General features: G+C 49.9%; 5 protein-coding genes across 5 annotated transcripts; 3 read left to right on the forward strand and 2 right to left on the reverse strand.

Annotated features, from left to right (window-relative positions):
• Window positions 1-1,753: 1,753 nt before the first annotated feature.
• N7474_006810 (uncharacterized protein) lies at window positions 1,754-3,879 on the forward strand (the record flags this gene model as incomplete). Its single annotated transcript, XM_057198220.1, has 3 exons — window positions 1,754-2,444; window positions 2,514-2,926; window positions 2,986-3,879. The coding sequence occupies 3 exons, from the start codon at window positions 1,754-1,756 to the stop codon at window positions 3,877-3,879; spliced, it is 1,998 nt and encodes a 665-aa protein (XP_057051660.1).
• Window positions 3,880-4,311: 432 nt separating this feature from the next.
• N7474_006811 (regulator of G-protein signaling domain-containing protein) lies at window positions 4,312-4,935 on the reverse strand (the record flags this gene model as incomplete). Its single annotated transcript, XM_057198221.1, has 1 exon — window positions 4,312-4,935. One exon carries the CDS (start codon window positions 4,933-4,935, stop codon window positions 4,312-4,314), a length of 624 nt encoding a protein of 207 aa, XP_057051661.1.
• A 1,926-nt stretch (window positions 4,936-6,861) lies between these two features.
• N7474_006812 (alpha/beta hydrolase) lies at window positions 6,862-7,671 on the forward strand (the record flags this gene model as incomplete). Its single annotated transcript, XM_057198222.1, has 2 exons — window positions 6,862-7,284; window positions 7,339-7,671. 2 exons carry the CDS (start codon window positions 6,862-6,864, stop codon window positions 7,669-7,671), a joined length of 756 nt encoding a protein of 251 aa, XP_057051662.1.
• A 552-nt stretch (window positions 7,672-8,223) lies between these two features.
• Window positions 8,224-10,736, reverse strand: N7474_006813 (guanine nucleotide exchange factor VPS9; the record flags this gene model as incomplete). The annotated part of the gene is made up of 4 exons (XM_057198223.1): window positions 8,224-8,269; window positions 8,332-9,014; window positions 9,068-9,321; window positions 9,374-10,736. 4 exons carry the CDS (start codon window positions 10,734-10,736, stop codon window positions 8,224-8,226), a joined length of 2,346 nt encoding a protein of 781 aa, XP_057051663.1.
• A 298-nt stretch (window positions 10,737-11,034) lies between these two features.
• N7474_006814 (asparagine synthetase domain-containing protein) lies at window positions 11,035-12,862 on the forward strand (the record flags this gene model as incomplete). The annotated part of the gene is made up of 2 exons (XM_057198224.1): window positions 11,035-11,721; window positions 11,774-12,862. The coding sequence occupies 2 exons, from the start codon at window positions 11,035-11,037 to the stop codon at window positions 12,860-12,862; spliced, it is 1,776 nt and encodes a 591-aa protein (XP_057051664.1).
• Between the last annotated feature and the right edge of the window lie 1,388 nt (window positions 12,863-14,250).

Here is a 14,250-nt window from a genome sequence, read left to right on the forward strand (position 1 = left end):
CAAGGGTCAGTATGCTCAACCTAGCGAGAATTCACTGCCTGTTGAACTTACTCATTGTCATAAGTGGAATGCTCCACATTGCCTATATCCATTTATGAATCTGACACTAGTTGAGAAAATCGATGTGACTAGGCGACGTAACACCGTGGCATGTACATGGTATTTATCCCACTCTCTGCGGCGCGCGCTATTCCATATAAGGTCGGCCCCCACCAACTCAGCTTTTCTTAGTTAAAATTCCTATTCTCTTGATATTTGTCGTCTAGAATATTTAGGTTGTCCAGTGTCATCGGACATACAGTGTGTCTCCATAGTGTTGTTCACTCCGAAACACGCTATTTGTATCTACGGGTACCCACTAATATGCTGCGGTGTGAAACCGCTGGACTCGGCATCGAGCTACCATTGCTTCATCTCCGCCTCAGCTTGGAGCCCTGGACTTATTGACCCCCACTATTCGTCAGCTGTTCCAAACAGCGAGGTTGAACAATCATTCTATTATACAGCCGATGAAAAGTACTAGTATCTTCCTAACAGGCGGGTCATTGCTAGGGAGGGATTTCTAGTGTTGCTAGAGATCATGTGCTCCGCTGAAGAGTGTATGCTTACAGAACTAGTTTACCAAAAGCCCCCCCGTTTACTGTGGACTGGCTCTCTATCATGTCACGGATGAGATACAGCTTTGAGAGCGCGGCCTTAATGCTATATTGCGTATCTTAATGTTGAATATAGTCAGAGTCAATGGAAAGAAGAAGCCTTTTGGTTAGGGAGGTCGACAGCAGCCAAGGAGGGGCACGCAGGCAGTAAGCAAGTAACACTCTCGCGTAAAATACAGGACATCATTCAAAGGTCTGGCCAGCATCATGTAGAATACGAAGCCTATTCTGTGAAACTGAGGATCTACGACTACACCATATTTATGATTAGCTTGTTTTAGGTTAGGGTTCGGAAATCAATTCGCGTGAGGATGTTGGTATATCTGATTTCGAATATCGCTGTAACATGAGCGTTGAAGAACAAGAAAATGTGGATTAATAGACCGAAACCGCGGGCCGCCCCTTACACAAATTTTCCCCACATTCTCTCCACATATTTGTTATTTTGACAGTGAGGAGGTCGGGAGAATAAATAGCGAAGCATCGCCGCTCAAGATCAGCTAGTATCATGTTTCTGCAGCCTTGCTGAGTATGCAACCCAATCAGAGAGCAAATGCCGACGCTATCCTTTCCAGAACGGAAGATAGTTTGAATTCATGTCAGGGGTCTTGTTCGCGGAACCAAATCCCAAATAGTCTGCATGTGGAGATGGGGAAGTAATGGGCAATTGAGGGGGCGAACAATCCTCTCTGCCGCCATAATCCATTTCTTCTTTCCGTTTTCCCAAGTCTGATTTCGGGAATTCTGTGTCTGCGAAACGCTTGGAACTGTAGCAAGATATTATGCCCTTTGATCTGCATAACGGTTGTTTAAGTATGGCCACATACCTTGGGGAGTTTACAATCGTCGAAGCATTGTCAAAGCGTCGGCTGCAATAAGCTAATGTACACTTTTCCTGTTCCGGCCCGTTTAGGCGGAAACACAGTCCAATAGAAAACATTATGACACCCCAAGGAAATTGACGCTCGGTGTATTTCACCCCGATTCGTTATGAGAGCTGCGGAGCTGCGAAGTATTTATGCTATAAAGCGGCTTCAGGTACCATCAGGGTAACAACACAAACACCCTACAGCATACCTCAGTACCCCTACCACATCATGCGCGGAATACTATTTCGAAACCTCGCAGCAGGCCTGCTCTGGTCTGACTGGGCCAAGGCAACCAAGTTCAAAGAGTACATTTTGGCCCCGGAAGACCGCTCCGTGAAGTGTGCTTCTTTGTTTGCCACTAACGGCGACGTCAAGAACCCCGATACACTTTGTACCGGCATCCACAATTCTGAGGGTGTAGTCTTGGGTAGCAACTCCTCTATCACCCTTGATTTCGGCAAGAATATAGCTGGTACTGTCGATTTCGATATCCGCTCTGTCTCTGGTTCGAATGAATACATTGGTTTCAGTTTCACCGAAAGCTCCATGTGGATTAGCCCATACCACTGCGACTCAGCGGCAAGTGGGACATTCGACAGCCCGTTGTGGTTCAAGATTCCCCACAAAGGGCAGTATCATGCTGATAAGTATCATCAACGCGGTGGATTTCGATATATGAGCATCTGGCACAATTCTACCGGAACCGTTTCCTTGGGCGATTTATCAGTGAACTTTACTGCATCGCCAGAGATGGAGAATCTAAGAAACTACCAAGGTTACTTCAATAGCGATAACGAAAAGTTGAACCGTGTCTGGTACGCGGGTGCGTATACCAATCAACTGTGCACTGCCGATCCGGCTACGGGAAATGCCCTGAGTGTTTCTGGCACTAATTGGTACTTCAATTCCACCATTGCTAGTGAGACTTTCCTTCTCGTCTTCTTTTCCACCTGCTCTTAATACCCAATCCTCTAATACCGATATGTAGATGGTACCTCGGTCCTCATGGATGGGGCGAAGAGAGACAGGCTGGTTTGGCCTGGCGACGTCGTTATTTCTGCTCCATCTGTGTTCGTTTCCACCAACAACCTAGACGGTATCAAAAACGCAATCGATTCTTTGTTCATCCTCCAGCAGCCCGATGGACAATTGCCCTGGGCAGGGACCCCATTCACGAGCCCCGGTAACTTTCCCTTCAGCTTTACCTACCATCTGTACACGCTACAAGACCTCCACCTTTACTATCTATATACGGGAGACATCGATTACTTAGCCCGATATTGGAATCAATACAAGCGGGCCATCTCTTGGAGTGTAGGGACCATTGATGACTCTGGCATGGCAAACGTTACGAGTTCCAATGACTGGTTGCGATCCGGTATGGGAGGCCACAATGTCGAGGTAAGTGGCCATGTCCAGGTACTGCTGCTTACATGAACCCTAATTCGGGAGAATTCCAGGCCAACGCAATCCTATACTATACTCTGGATATCAGCCTACAGCTTGCAAATGCGCTTGGTGACCATAGCCTGGACAATGTCTGGAGATCAGCCATGCATGGAATCAAAGCTGCCGTGAACGAACGACTCTGGGATCCTACCCAAGATCTTTTCTTCGACAACGACGTCAATCAAACCGCGGCTGCCATCCACCCGCAAGATGGTAACTCATGGGTCATCATGGCCGGTCTTGTCGAGGCCAAGCGAGCTGCCGATATCAGCGCGGCCCTCCAAAACCGGTGGATCAGGCCCTACGGTGCTCCGGCGCCAGAGGCCGGAGCCACTATCTCGCCGTTTGCGAGCGGGTTCGAAGTACAGGCACACTTCCTGGCGGGATTTCCCGAGCGCTCCATTGATCTCATTGAGTTCATGTGGGCCGACTTTATGCTCGACGATCCACGAATGACCAATAGTAGCCTGATCGAGGGTTACTCTACGAACGGAGATTTACACTATGCGCCGTATAGTAACGACGCTCGAATCAGTCACGCCCACGGCTGGGCCACCAGCCCGACATCAAGTCTGACTTTCTACGCTGCCGGCTTGCAGATCGTCTCGGCGGCAGGAAAGAAATGGAAAGCGCAACCTCGCCTTGGAGGTCTGAAACGAGTCGAAAGTGGTTATCAGACCCCGCTGGGACAGTTTTCTGCCCTTTGGAAGACCGACGGTAGTAACGGCACCGTGACTGGGGCTTTCAAGACGCCCAGTGGGACATCAGGGACATTGATCTTGTCTAGCGCGCCGGAAAATTTGGTTGTGCGGAGACCCAGTGGTATTGTTACACCTACTTCATCTACGGACGGGTTGACCTATGAGGACCTGCCAGGAGGCCACTACAGCGTCCGCTTAAAGTAGCATGATGGATCCTCTCCAATTATTACTTAGGTCCGAGCTTTTGTCAAATAAAACAAACTCAACTGGAAAGCGAACTTGCCTCTTATATTGCTTGAAAGTCCGAGACTCGACGTACATGGTAACAGACTGAGGGGTACAAAAAGAGCTTGTGTAAACCATTTCACACAAAATACGCTCTAATAGGTCTCATCACAGGCATGTAAAACATAGTGCTTCTTTCTAAATGTGGAGGATCTAAGGCTAATCTAACTTTAGCGTAAATAAGGGTTCGGAAAAGAATCCCTGAGAGTATGTGGGGTAATCCGATCTCAAATATCACGGTATGACTTTGTCTTGCCAAAACATTGGCAGGACTCGCGAGATTCCTTGCCGATGCCAGGAGCGTAGCTGGGTGTTGCTCACATATAGTGTGATGAGCGAGGCTCGCTCGGTCTAGTGACTCCAAGGAGGCCATGACCAAGTCCTTCTCAACAGGCGGCGCGTAGCTTTTACGCGATCTGGCTTGGTCGGCTGATTTTCTGGGTCCGTACATGAGCGGTCAGACCTGTTGTCGTTTTGATTTGAATCTCCCGACGCTCGGTCTCTCTGCAAAAAGGTGGAGCGACTGTTCAGGAACGAATCGAAGATTGAACCCTCCATCAGGTCATGAATGCTCTTGACGGCGGGTTCAAGAGCCTCAGGTGGGGGTGGTGTCGACATATCGTTGAAACGCAACAGGGCATCGCGTAAGTCGACAGACAGGTTGATCTCACGGGGGGCTCCAGGGAGAATGTACGTCGTTAGGAGAACCCGATAGATCATACTCAGGTTCATGCATGCCGAGGAGTCGATCGTCCCAATAGATCCTCCTGCTGTTTTAACTAACGATTTGTACCATTCGCAATACTGCCTCGCCTCCAGGATAAAATCTAGGGTCTCGAGGCAATAGCTTTGGGCGAGATATGTTATAAATGCGCTGAGATTGTATGGTGGAGGCGCCGTGTTCGTCAACACTTCATCGAGCGTCAGCCGCCAGGCTGCCCGGTAGGAAGGCTTAGATCGAAGACCATTTAGCATTGTTGGCGTTTCGAACGCCTAGTGACAAGTCTTAACTGGACTTTGTTAAGAACTTGGCAGGTATAGAAATTGGGAGGTTGGTGTGGATGCATAGGATTAAATAGAAGCAGATTTAGAAGGCCGTTATAAAGGTTGTTTTAACAATCGAGATGACAGAGAGGCGCGAAGTAGTGAAATTTAAGGTCTGCAAATGGTAGCCAATGATATAGTGTTTAGTGAAGATCTAGGACATTCTAGACTTAAATTCCTGCATAAAGTGACAGCTAGGTTTTACTCAAGTATGATCCGTGGACTAAGGTGGCCCGATTCGACCCTGTCTCGAACCCGCCCTTATAAGCAAACAGCCTGCCAACCGGTTAAATAGGATTCTTTGGTTCAGATTAGCCATTGCTATATGGAATCTGCTAAGCTTCAGATTTTTATGTAAGCACTGGGTGGCATAGAAATGTCTTCGCGTACTAGCAGATCCAAAAATGCTCTTTAATACAATCAATCAGCCTATCGTCGACTAGTCGATCCTGATACTAGGCCTCACGGAAATTCTGTAGTTCAATAGAATGCCATTTGACATTCATTACTATATCTATGCGGAACAGCTATCTGTATGATGCAAGCAGCAACATAATTCGCCACCGTTCTTGATCGCCACTACATATCACGTGCCCGTACCGGATACTAGGGCAACCATGGTTCGAAAGAATCGATGTTCTAGACTTGGCAAGGCCAATCATAGATACACCAATGTCTACTATAATTCGCTGGTCTCTGTTCCCTATCTTTCAGCATTGAGCTGCGTATCTGCCATCCTGATCATCCAGCTTCCTGTTTGAGACGAACGATTTTTCTCTCTTCTCCTCTCTCTGTCCAGCGGTTAAAGAGGTGCGATCCTCTATATGGTTGAAAAACATATTTAGCCAAAGTTTTTTGCCTCGACAATGGGGCTAATTTATATATGGTACAAACGTGTAAGAGCTTCACCTTGTGTCTACAGTACGTGGAATCGAAAATCAAGTGTCCAAACCAAAATTCTATATTCTGTGTACGAAGGACATGTGTGTTCCACCGCGTGGCAGAAACATATGGTTAGTGTTGGGGAATACACTGTTCTTGGATTGGATGCAGGCCAGGATGTCTTTTCAGCTGCTCGCCCATATTGGGCTTAGAAGTCTTAGACTCGATGTAATTGCCGGTAGTTGTGGTCCTTACCCTCTTCCCTCCAACCGATCCTTTTTTGACCATCCCTCTATTAATCGAAATTCCATGACCCCCAACCGTAGACGAACACCGCAAATAGTCAAAGCGCAGTCTTTGCATGGAGGCTTTAAAAGAGGCGGCTTCCACTAGTAGACATTACTGAATCTAGCTTTAGTGACTTTTTCAAGAATCATCCCTGCTCACTTGCATCGCATCAGTTAACATAGCAAAGTAGCCATTGTTATAATACCACAAGACTCCATAGAAGATTGTAGAATATCGATGCACACAGTCCACCTAAGCAGGGGCTGTTCATACCCGCAACTTGAATGCTTTAACCAAGCAGACGTAGTGAATTCGCCGATCATAGCCTTAATAAGGCTAGGTCTATGACTCGAATTGTTCAACAGAAAATCTTAAAGCTATGCCTAATTAGGAAAATAGATTGTTGGAAGTAAATCATGAACCAATAGGCTCCAGAATCAAGTAGTTCAACCAACAGATTACATGCTACGGTATGATATTATAGAACGTAGTCATCCGAAGGACGCCAGACATAATTTGTAAGCGGGGCCCGCAAAGCTGGTATTTTAGAAGGATACATAGACTCCACTCGATCTCACGTCAGATTCTAGGGAAATTGTCGGATTATTCTTGCCTTACTAATTGGAAACATAAATTGCTGCAAGACTCCCGGTCTCATCACTATGCGTGACCTCTTAAGTCATAATCATGGCATCTCAAAAGCCCATTATAGTGATTGTGCCAGGAGCTTTTCACAAGCCAATCCACTACCGCAAGATCACGGCCTTATTACGCTCTCAGGGCCACGAAGTGATTCCTTACGACCTGGCTTCTTGCGGTGACACCGTGGATCCAGAGGTGACATTCATTGACGAGGCAGCTGAGATTCAAAAGAAGCTAGTTCCTCTGCTGGACGAAGGCAGAGAGGCTGTGATTTTCTCGCACAGCTATGGATCTTTGCCGGCTACGCATGCCACGGAGGGCCTCACCGCTGTTGAGCGTGCTGAGAGGGGCCTCAAGGGCGGGATCATCGGAGTTGTCAGCCTTGCGGGCTTTGCGTTTCCTGCTCGTGGGAAGGGAATCATGGGGGATGAAACTATTGTTCCGCCTACGCCGTACCAATTCGTTGAGGTGAGTTTATTCTCTGGTATTCGCTTAGCCACTAACTAACTTTATAAAATCCAGAATGGTATCACTCACCTGAAAGAAGAAGCAAAGGAACTGTTCTACAACAATCTGAGTCCCGACGAGGCCGATGCCGAATGGGCTAATCTGCATAAGGGACAAACGCGAAAGAGCTTTACCTTGTTTCCACAGTATGTGGAATCCGAAATCAAGTGTCCGAAGTTCTACATTCTGTGTACGAAGGACGTGTGTGTTCCACCGGCGTTTCAGGAACATCTGGCTAGTGTTGGGGAATACACGGTCACTAAACTGGATGCGGGCCACGATGCCTTTCTAGCTGCTCCAGAAGATGTGGTGGCTGTTGTGTCAAAAGCTGCTTCGATTAGCCAGTGAATATAGTACGTTTTCTCGTGGTTGTCCTCTGTCTCTGAACAACTCAGATCAGCTATCATACGGCGAAGAACTTCCACACTTAATAGCAATATACTCTGTAACAGCTACTCATAATGCATTTCTATACGAAATGTCAGGTTCTTACGGCGGCCTAAATCTAGTACGTACAGATGCATACTTACAGCGGCAGCCAAAGAAAAATTGAAGAGCATCTAGATTCCCGTTGCTGCAAGCAAGGTAACATAGGCACTCGATATGCAAAGGTGTATTGGATGCGCAGAGAGCCATGTCATGACTATAGCAGGTACAGGTACAAGACTGCTTGCTTGCTCCTAGAAGGGAGCGGGCGGGCTAGAAAAAAAAATTAGAAAACATAGGCCCGCATTCACCATTCGCTTCGGTGTGGCACATCAATGAGACCTCGCTAATTTCGTCCAGAACAGAGAAGAGGAAAAGCAAATAACGAAAGGGCCCCACGGTGTGACACTGCAGTTCATCTATACCCCCTAGGTCGCTCACATGAAAAAAGAGGTAAATGCGGAAAGGTATATACTACTCTGCGCTGAGAGCGAGACATGCGTCGACAGCTAGACCGACTCTGTTGTCCAAATCATCAGTATAAGACAAGCAATCAATGTGGAGATGACTTCAAGTACTCACCTTCCCTCCTTCATCTTGACCACGTCGTCAATGACATCGCGGTCCAGGTTGGGAAACATGTTCGAGAGGGTCTCAACGACAGTGTCATGTTCGGCACGTTGGATGCGGCGCGCTTCAGCGTCCTCGGCGCTGGCCTGGCGCGCCGCTGCATCTTGCGCGTCGAACGAAGGTGCCAGGTTCCGACGAACTTTCCCCCCGCTGCCTTCTCGCTCTTGGCGGGAGCGCTCGTCGTCCACACTTCGACTGTCGTCGTTGCTTGTGCGCGGGGGTTGGTAGACATTAGGGGTCAGGCGAGGCGGTTGAGGTGTTGTGGCGGGATGAAGTGGATGTTCCTGCTGCGAAGTAGAAGACCCGGAATCTTGCTCGTCTGAGAACATACGGCCGATGGTGGAGAGCGGTTTTTGAATTGTTCGTAGGAGGCCGGCGACTGGGGCAGAGGATTCCTCGTCTGTTGACTGCGATGCATCTTTGCGGCTTGCTCCAGTTCCAGCTCCTGCTGGTGGTTGCGAAGACACCCTGGCAGGAGTAGATGGCTGGTCGGTAGGTTTATCGTCCAGAGACTCGGTTGCGCGATTCTGTTGGGCGATCGCCGAGACGGCAGCTTCCACATTGCGTTCGAATTCTTCATCACTGACCGTTAGGCTGGTGCGGTCGAGAGTCTCGATGAATTGAATGGCCCCGGACTGCGACGGATGTTAGCTGCATGGCTGAGGCAAATAGGAAAAGAAGGACATACCAGTGAAGACAGGTAGTATCCTGCCTCTCCGCCAAGCTTCTCTTGGTTACGAAATCGTAAAATGTACTGAATGTTGGAGACAAGATGGTCCGGGTTGGCATGCAGCACCACATATATCAAAAGCGGAACAAATGCATCGGCGGAGGTGTCGGCCTTTCTAGAGTTCTTCAACAGACCAAAGATCACCTTGCAGCAATTTAAAATGCAAATAACCTTATCCCGGGGTGCGCGATAGCCATTGATTTTCAAGATCTCTGATGATCAAGTTAGAAGATCGCTTCGTCAAGTCAAAATTGAAGGACATACCCTGCTGTGCCAGATTCAAAAATCGGCGCCCGCCACCGCTCACTGGGGCGATATCCAAATGCTCCTCACTGACCCAACTGTATATGCGAATTTTCTGGGCCAGAATATCATCTCGTTCAATGTCCTCCTGGTGTTGACCGCGCCGCCATGGGCCATGAAGTCTCTCTATCTCTTTCCGCCGACTTCGGCTAGCACTCCTAGGAATGGTTGGAGGCGCTGGGATAGCCGGTGAAAAGGTCTGCGAGTACAGGCGGTTCATGACCAGTTTCTCCATTCCTTCCTTGGCGTTATCGAATTCACTATCCGACACGTCCCGCCAGACCTCGCAGATGGCCATTTTGTTGGTTATAAATGCCAGGAAATCGCTGATAATCTTGACCTGCTCGTGGACCATCCATTGCCGTTTGCCAAACTCTAGGAGGAATGAGCGTAGGAATTTAGCCACGGGGTCGGCGGTGCGGTGACGCAGCTGCTCCAGGAACCGGTGGAAGTCAAAGGGTTGGTCTGGTTCGGGTTCTGGTAGCGGCGGGGCAGTCGAGGTCGATGACTGCCGAGTGAGCATTGGCTTTTCGTGGTCTGTTTGATTCTGCGGATGCGTCGGGGCATTGGGGATGGACTGGTTGTCTGGCGGTACAGTAGAAGCTCCCGGTTCGACAGTTTTCATATGATCCAAACTGGATTTTCGCGGGGGAAAGTAAGTCTGAGCGCCGCGAAGCTGCTCCGCCAACTCCATCCGAGGAGACATGATCTCGTCCTGGCCGGTACTCCGCGCAGGGTCCTGGAATTGTCCTAGGATGCTTTGGATCTCTGGCTGCGAATCATTGTCTTCCCGAGCTCCTTCGCCTTGGCCGCCTCGTTTCAACTCATAATTGTTGTCTCTAGGCACGTCCGGCAGCTCTTTCTCGGAGCTAGGCGCGGAGCTTGGGTCGCCAGTCGAGTGCGGCGCGGACGTAGGAGCCGCAGACGCCTGATTGAGGTATGCATCGTCTTTTTCTGGGGGAGGGGGTGGAGGAGTGCTCGTGCTAGATGAGGGGGGAGATTCTGATGTGGTGTTGGCCGGGAAAGACAGTCCTTGCATTTGTTCGACGGGCGGCTCGGGCTGAGGCGGGATGGAGGATAAGGGTTGCGTGGCAGTTGGAGGGTTTGTCGCATTCGCTCCGGTTTCCGAGGAGTGGGATCCCTGAGCTGCTTCTGCATTCACGTCGCTTGGTGTGGGGTCCTCGTGCTGCTCCGAGGCATCGTTCTGCGTTGCTTGGGTTGCAAGTTCAAGCGGTACGGATGGCCCGGACCTCTCTGGTGCTTCCCCGTGGGAGATGTGTTCGTCCCCCTTTCCCAGAGGGGACGAGGCTTCGGTGGTCGACATCAGCTGGGCTATTCATGCGCGCCAATGCTAAAAAAAAAAAAGTGGGAGAACGCTGTGCTCGAAAGCAACGTGGGGGAAGCTGGCGCATTATGATGATTATCAGTTGGCCTGATTGTTGACCCGCGAGTGGATCATCGTTCGACCGAGGCCCGCTTACCTCTTTTTTCTCGCGTCGGAAGCTGGATTTGAGTAAATGTGTCCCAGTCTGAAAGAAATGATGAACGTTCTGAGAGTGACAACAATATCGATGGTCCATTGATTTGGGGGGGTCACGTGGATTACTATTTCCCTTCACATCATGTGCGGCATCTTCTGCTCACTTGGTTCTGCACCCATACACCCAACCCCAGAAACACAGCGTCTGCTGGTATCCCGAGGACCAGATAGTGTCTGCACTCACACAGTCCAGATCAATGGAGTGCAGTCCTGGCATCTCACCTTCATCTCAACCGTATTGTCACTGAGAGGTGACCATGTCTACGCCCAGCCTCTCGTAGACCCTGCCACACAGTCTGTGCTGTGCTGGAACGGTGAGGCCTGGAAGATCGCCGGTGAGAGGGTCCAGGGCAATGACACAGAGCATATTTTCACCTTGTTTCTACGAGCTGTGACGCTAGCTGATGGTGATGGTGATCGTAAGCACGCTCTTCACAAGCTAGCCAGTGCAATTGCAAGCATCTCCGGGCCCTTCTCCTTTGTGTTCTTTGACGCGCGCAACTCAAGACTCTTCTTTAGCAGGGATTGCCTCGGCAGAAGATCTCTCCTGCAGGGGCTTGATGAGAATGGCAGCTTGAAGATTGTCAGTCTTTGTGATGGGTCGTCCTCATCACTGGGATTCGAGGAGGTCGGCACTGATGGCATTCATATGATTGATCTGAACCACTGTTCGGGTCCGCCACAGGCAGGACAAAAGTCTCTCTCGGAGATGTACAAGATTGAGACTTTGCCATGGAGCTCTGATCCACAACCTCCAGCTGGGCATTTGGTTAGTTCCATCAGGTCAATCTGGAGAGCACCACAAACTGACAACACTGCAGAAATCTCCACTTCCACCCATGAACATGTCCATTCCAACGGAGCAACCCCCTCCACTAACGACAGACTCTCAATTTGTTCAAGACCTCGAGGCACGACTCGGTGAATCACTGAAGCCAAGAATCCAAAATGTTCCCGAGCCTCCTGGGTATATTCAAGGCCGCAGCGCCAAAATCGCTGTTCTTTTCTCCGGCGGTCTAGACTGTACGCTGCTAGCCAGACTCTCACACGATCTTCTTCCTCTGGATGAACCCATCGACCTGCTCAATGTGGCTTTTGAAAATCCACGGGTAGCAGCAGCAGCGAACTCCAGTCATCAAAAATCTTCTTCACCACAACCAACCCTCTCCATCTATGAAGCCTGCCCAGATCGAATAACCGGTCGTTCCGCACACAAGGAACTGCAAACCTCCTGCCCCGGCCGTATCTGGCGCTTCATCGCCATTAACATTCCATACGACGAAACATTAGCGCACCGGGACCAAATCAAGCGCCTGATGAGACCCCACAATACAGAAATGGACCTATCAATCGCATGTGCCCTCTACTTCGCAGCCCGCGGCAAAGGCACAACCCAAACCCAAACCACCCCTGCCTCCTCGGAGAACGACTACACCACCTGCGCGCGAATTCTCCTCTCAGGGCTAGGCGCCGACGAGCTCTTCGCCGGCTACGGCCGACACGGGGTCGCATTCACAAAGCACGGGTTCGAGGGCCTTGTCGCAGAGATCCATCTCGACGTCAGCCGGCTCGGGCAGCGTAACCTCGGCCGCGACGACCGCGTCCTCTCACACTGGAGCCGGGAGACGAGGTTTCCCTACCTGGATGAGGAATTCGTCGCTTGGGTGCTCCGCGCTCCTGTGTGGGAGAAGTGCGGGTTTGGTCTACCTTTACCAGAGCCTCTAGAAGAGCAGCCGATCGTCGACGACGGTGGCCGCCGGCCAGATGCTGAGAAATTGGCTCTTCGGCTTGTTGCTTTGCGGTTGGGGTTGCGGTCTGTTTCCTTGGAGAAGAAGCGCGCTATCCAATTTGGGGCGAGGACAGCGAAAATGGAGACGGGGAGATCGAGGGGGACTGATACCCTGGACTGATCTTTACTTCTTCATCACGTTCCTCTCATCATCTCATACCCCAATCATATACACATTCTCAACACAGCATCCCCGACCACCTATCCTCACCAACCAACAGAAAACCTCCAGCAATGATGACAAAACCAAGAATCAGATACTTCCGAAACCACATTCACCCCCTTCTCTCCCTCTCTCGTCTGTGTTCTTTCTTCTACTTCCTTCCCTCCTACACTCTTCATTCAATCATCCTATCCTATCTGTATCCATCCATCCGTCCCGGACGGATGAATACATTTCCTTCCCTTTCTTTTCCTAAACTGGACCAAATAGGCGGCCTCCCTGCGTCCCTTATCTTCTTTAGAGCAACCGCAGTTCCCGGACGGCGAGGGGCTCATTGAGTTAGGGGAGCGTTGGGCAGGGTCCGTTTATTTATCTGGGCTTGGGAGGAGGAAGGACGGAAGGCTTGGGGTTGGGTGGAAGAGGGTGGGACTGGGAAGGAAGAAGAAGGAGGCTATAATGTAGACTTGAGGGGATTGTGGATGCGGGAGATGGATGTGGTTGATGAGGGGTTGAAAGGCAAGTCTGAGCTGGATTATAATACAGCAATATTCAAAATCAGATTAGAGATTAGAGTTCCCATATACTCTCACGAATTGATTCCTGAACCCGATTTAAGAAATATATGCAATGTGATTGAGCTCGTAGAGAAGTTATGAGGCTGTCTATTTCTCATTATATGGAGTCATTTTGAATCCATGCCTTGGAGCGTGGGCCCTCACGATCATATCTCCGGTTGTCTCGAGTGTCAGCTCCTCGCAATTCAAACTAATCAGTCTCCCTAAAGTCCTATGTCGTGAGCCAGTACCTGTCGGCCAAAGTTCTACCAACTGCCCCTGATGCAGATTATCGTGATTGGGCTCCACCTGGCTTGGGGCTTCGCTGTATGACGATGTGAGGATCTTGTCTGCAGCTTCCTCTCCTGGAGAGCCCTGAGGCTTTGGTAACTGGCCTTCTCTTGCTATAACCGTGGTCAGAAATCGCTCAACCCATCCAAAACTTTAGGGAACACCTTAGATGAGATTTGGTTCATAGGAAGCGATCCCGGTGTCGGGAAAAGCCAGTGGAGGGGCCAAGATATTTCAAGATCCGCTAGGCTGGGATTCTCTGTATTCAAGATCCATTGTCGGCCGTCAACCAGGAGCATGGTCTCCAGAAGCCTAAAAATATTCTTCACTTCGTTGATGGCCTCCGGCTTGGTTGCAACCAAGGCGTCTTCACTAAGTGAAAATGCGCTCCGATGAGGTCCATCCGATCTTTCACGAATGCTGCACTGCTCAGAGCTGGAGAACCTGCCCATACTATATTGCCTACATATCTGGCTATGCCGGCATCCATAACTAATGTCT

Source organism: Penicillium riverlandense, assembly GCF_028828495.1.
Source record: "Penicillium riverlandense strain IBT 135883 chromosome Unknown utg000006l_segment0_segment0, whole genome shotgun sequence".
In the NCBI taxonomy this organism is placed as follows: domain Eukaryota; kingdom Fungi; phylum Ascomycota; class Eurotiomycetes; order Eurotiales; family Aspergillaceae; genus Penicillium; species Penicillium riverlandense.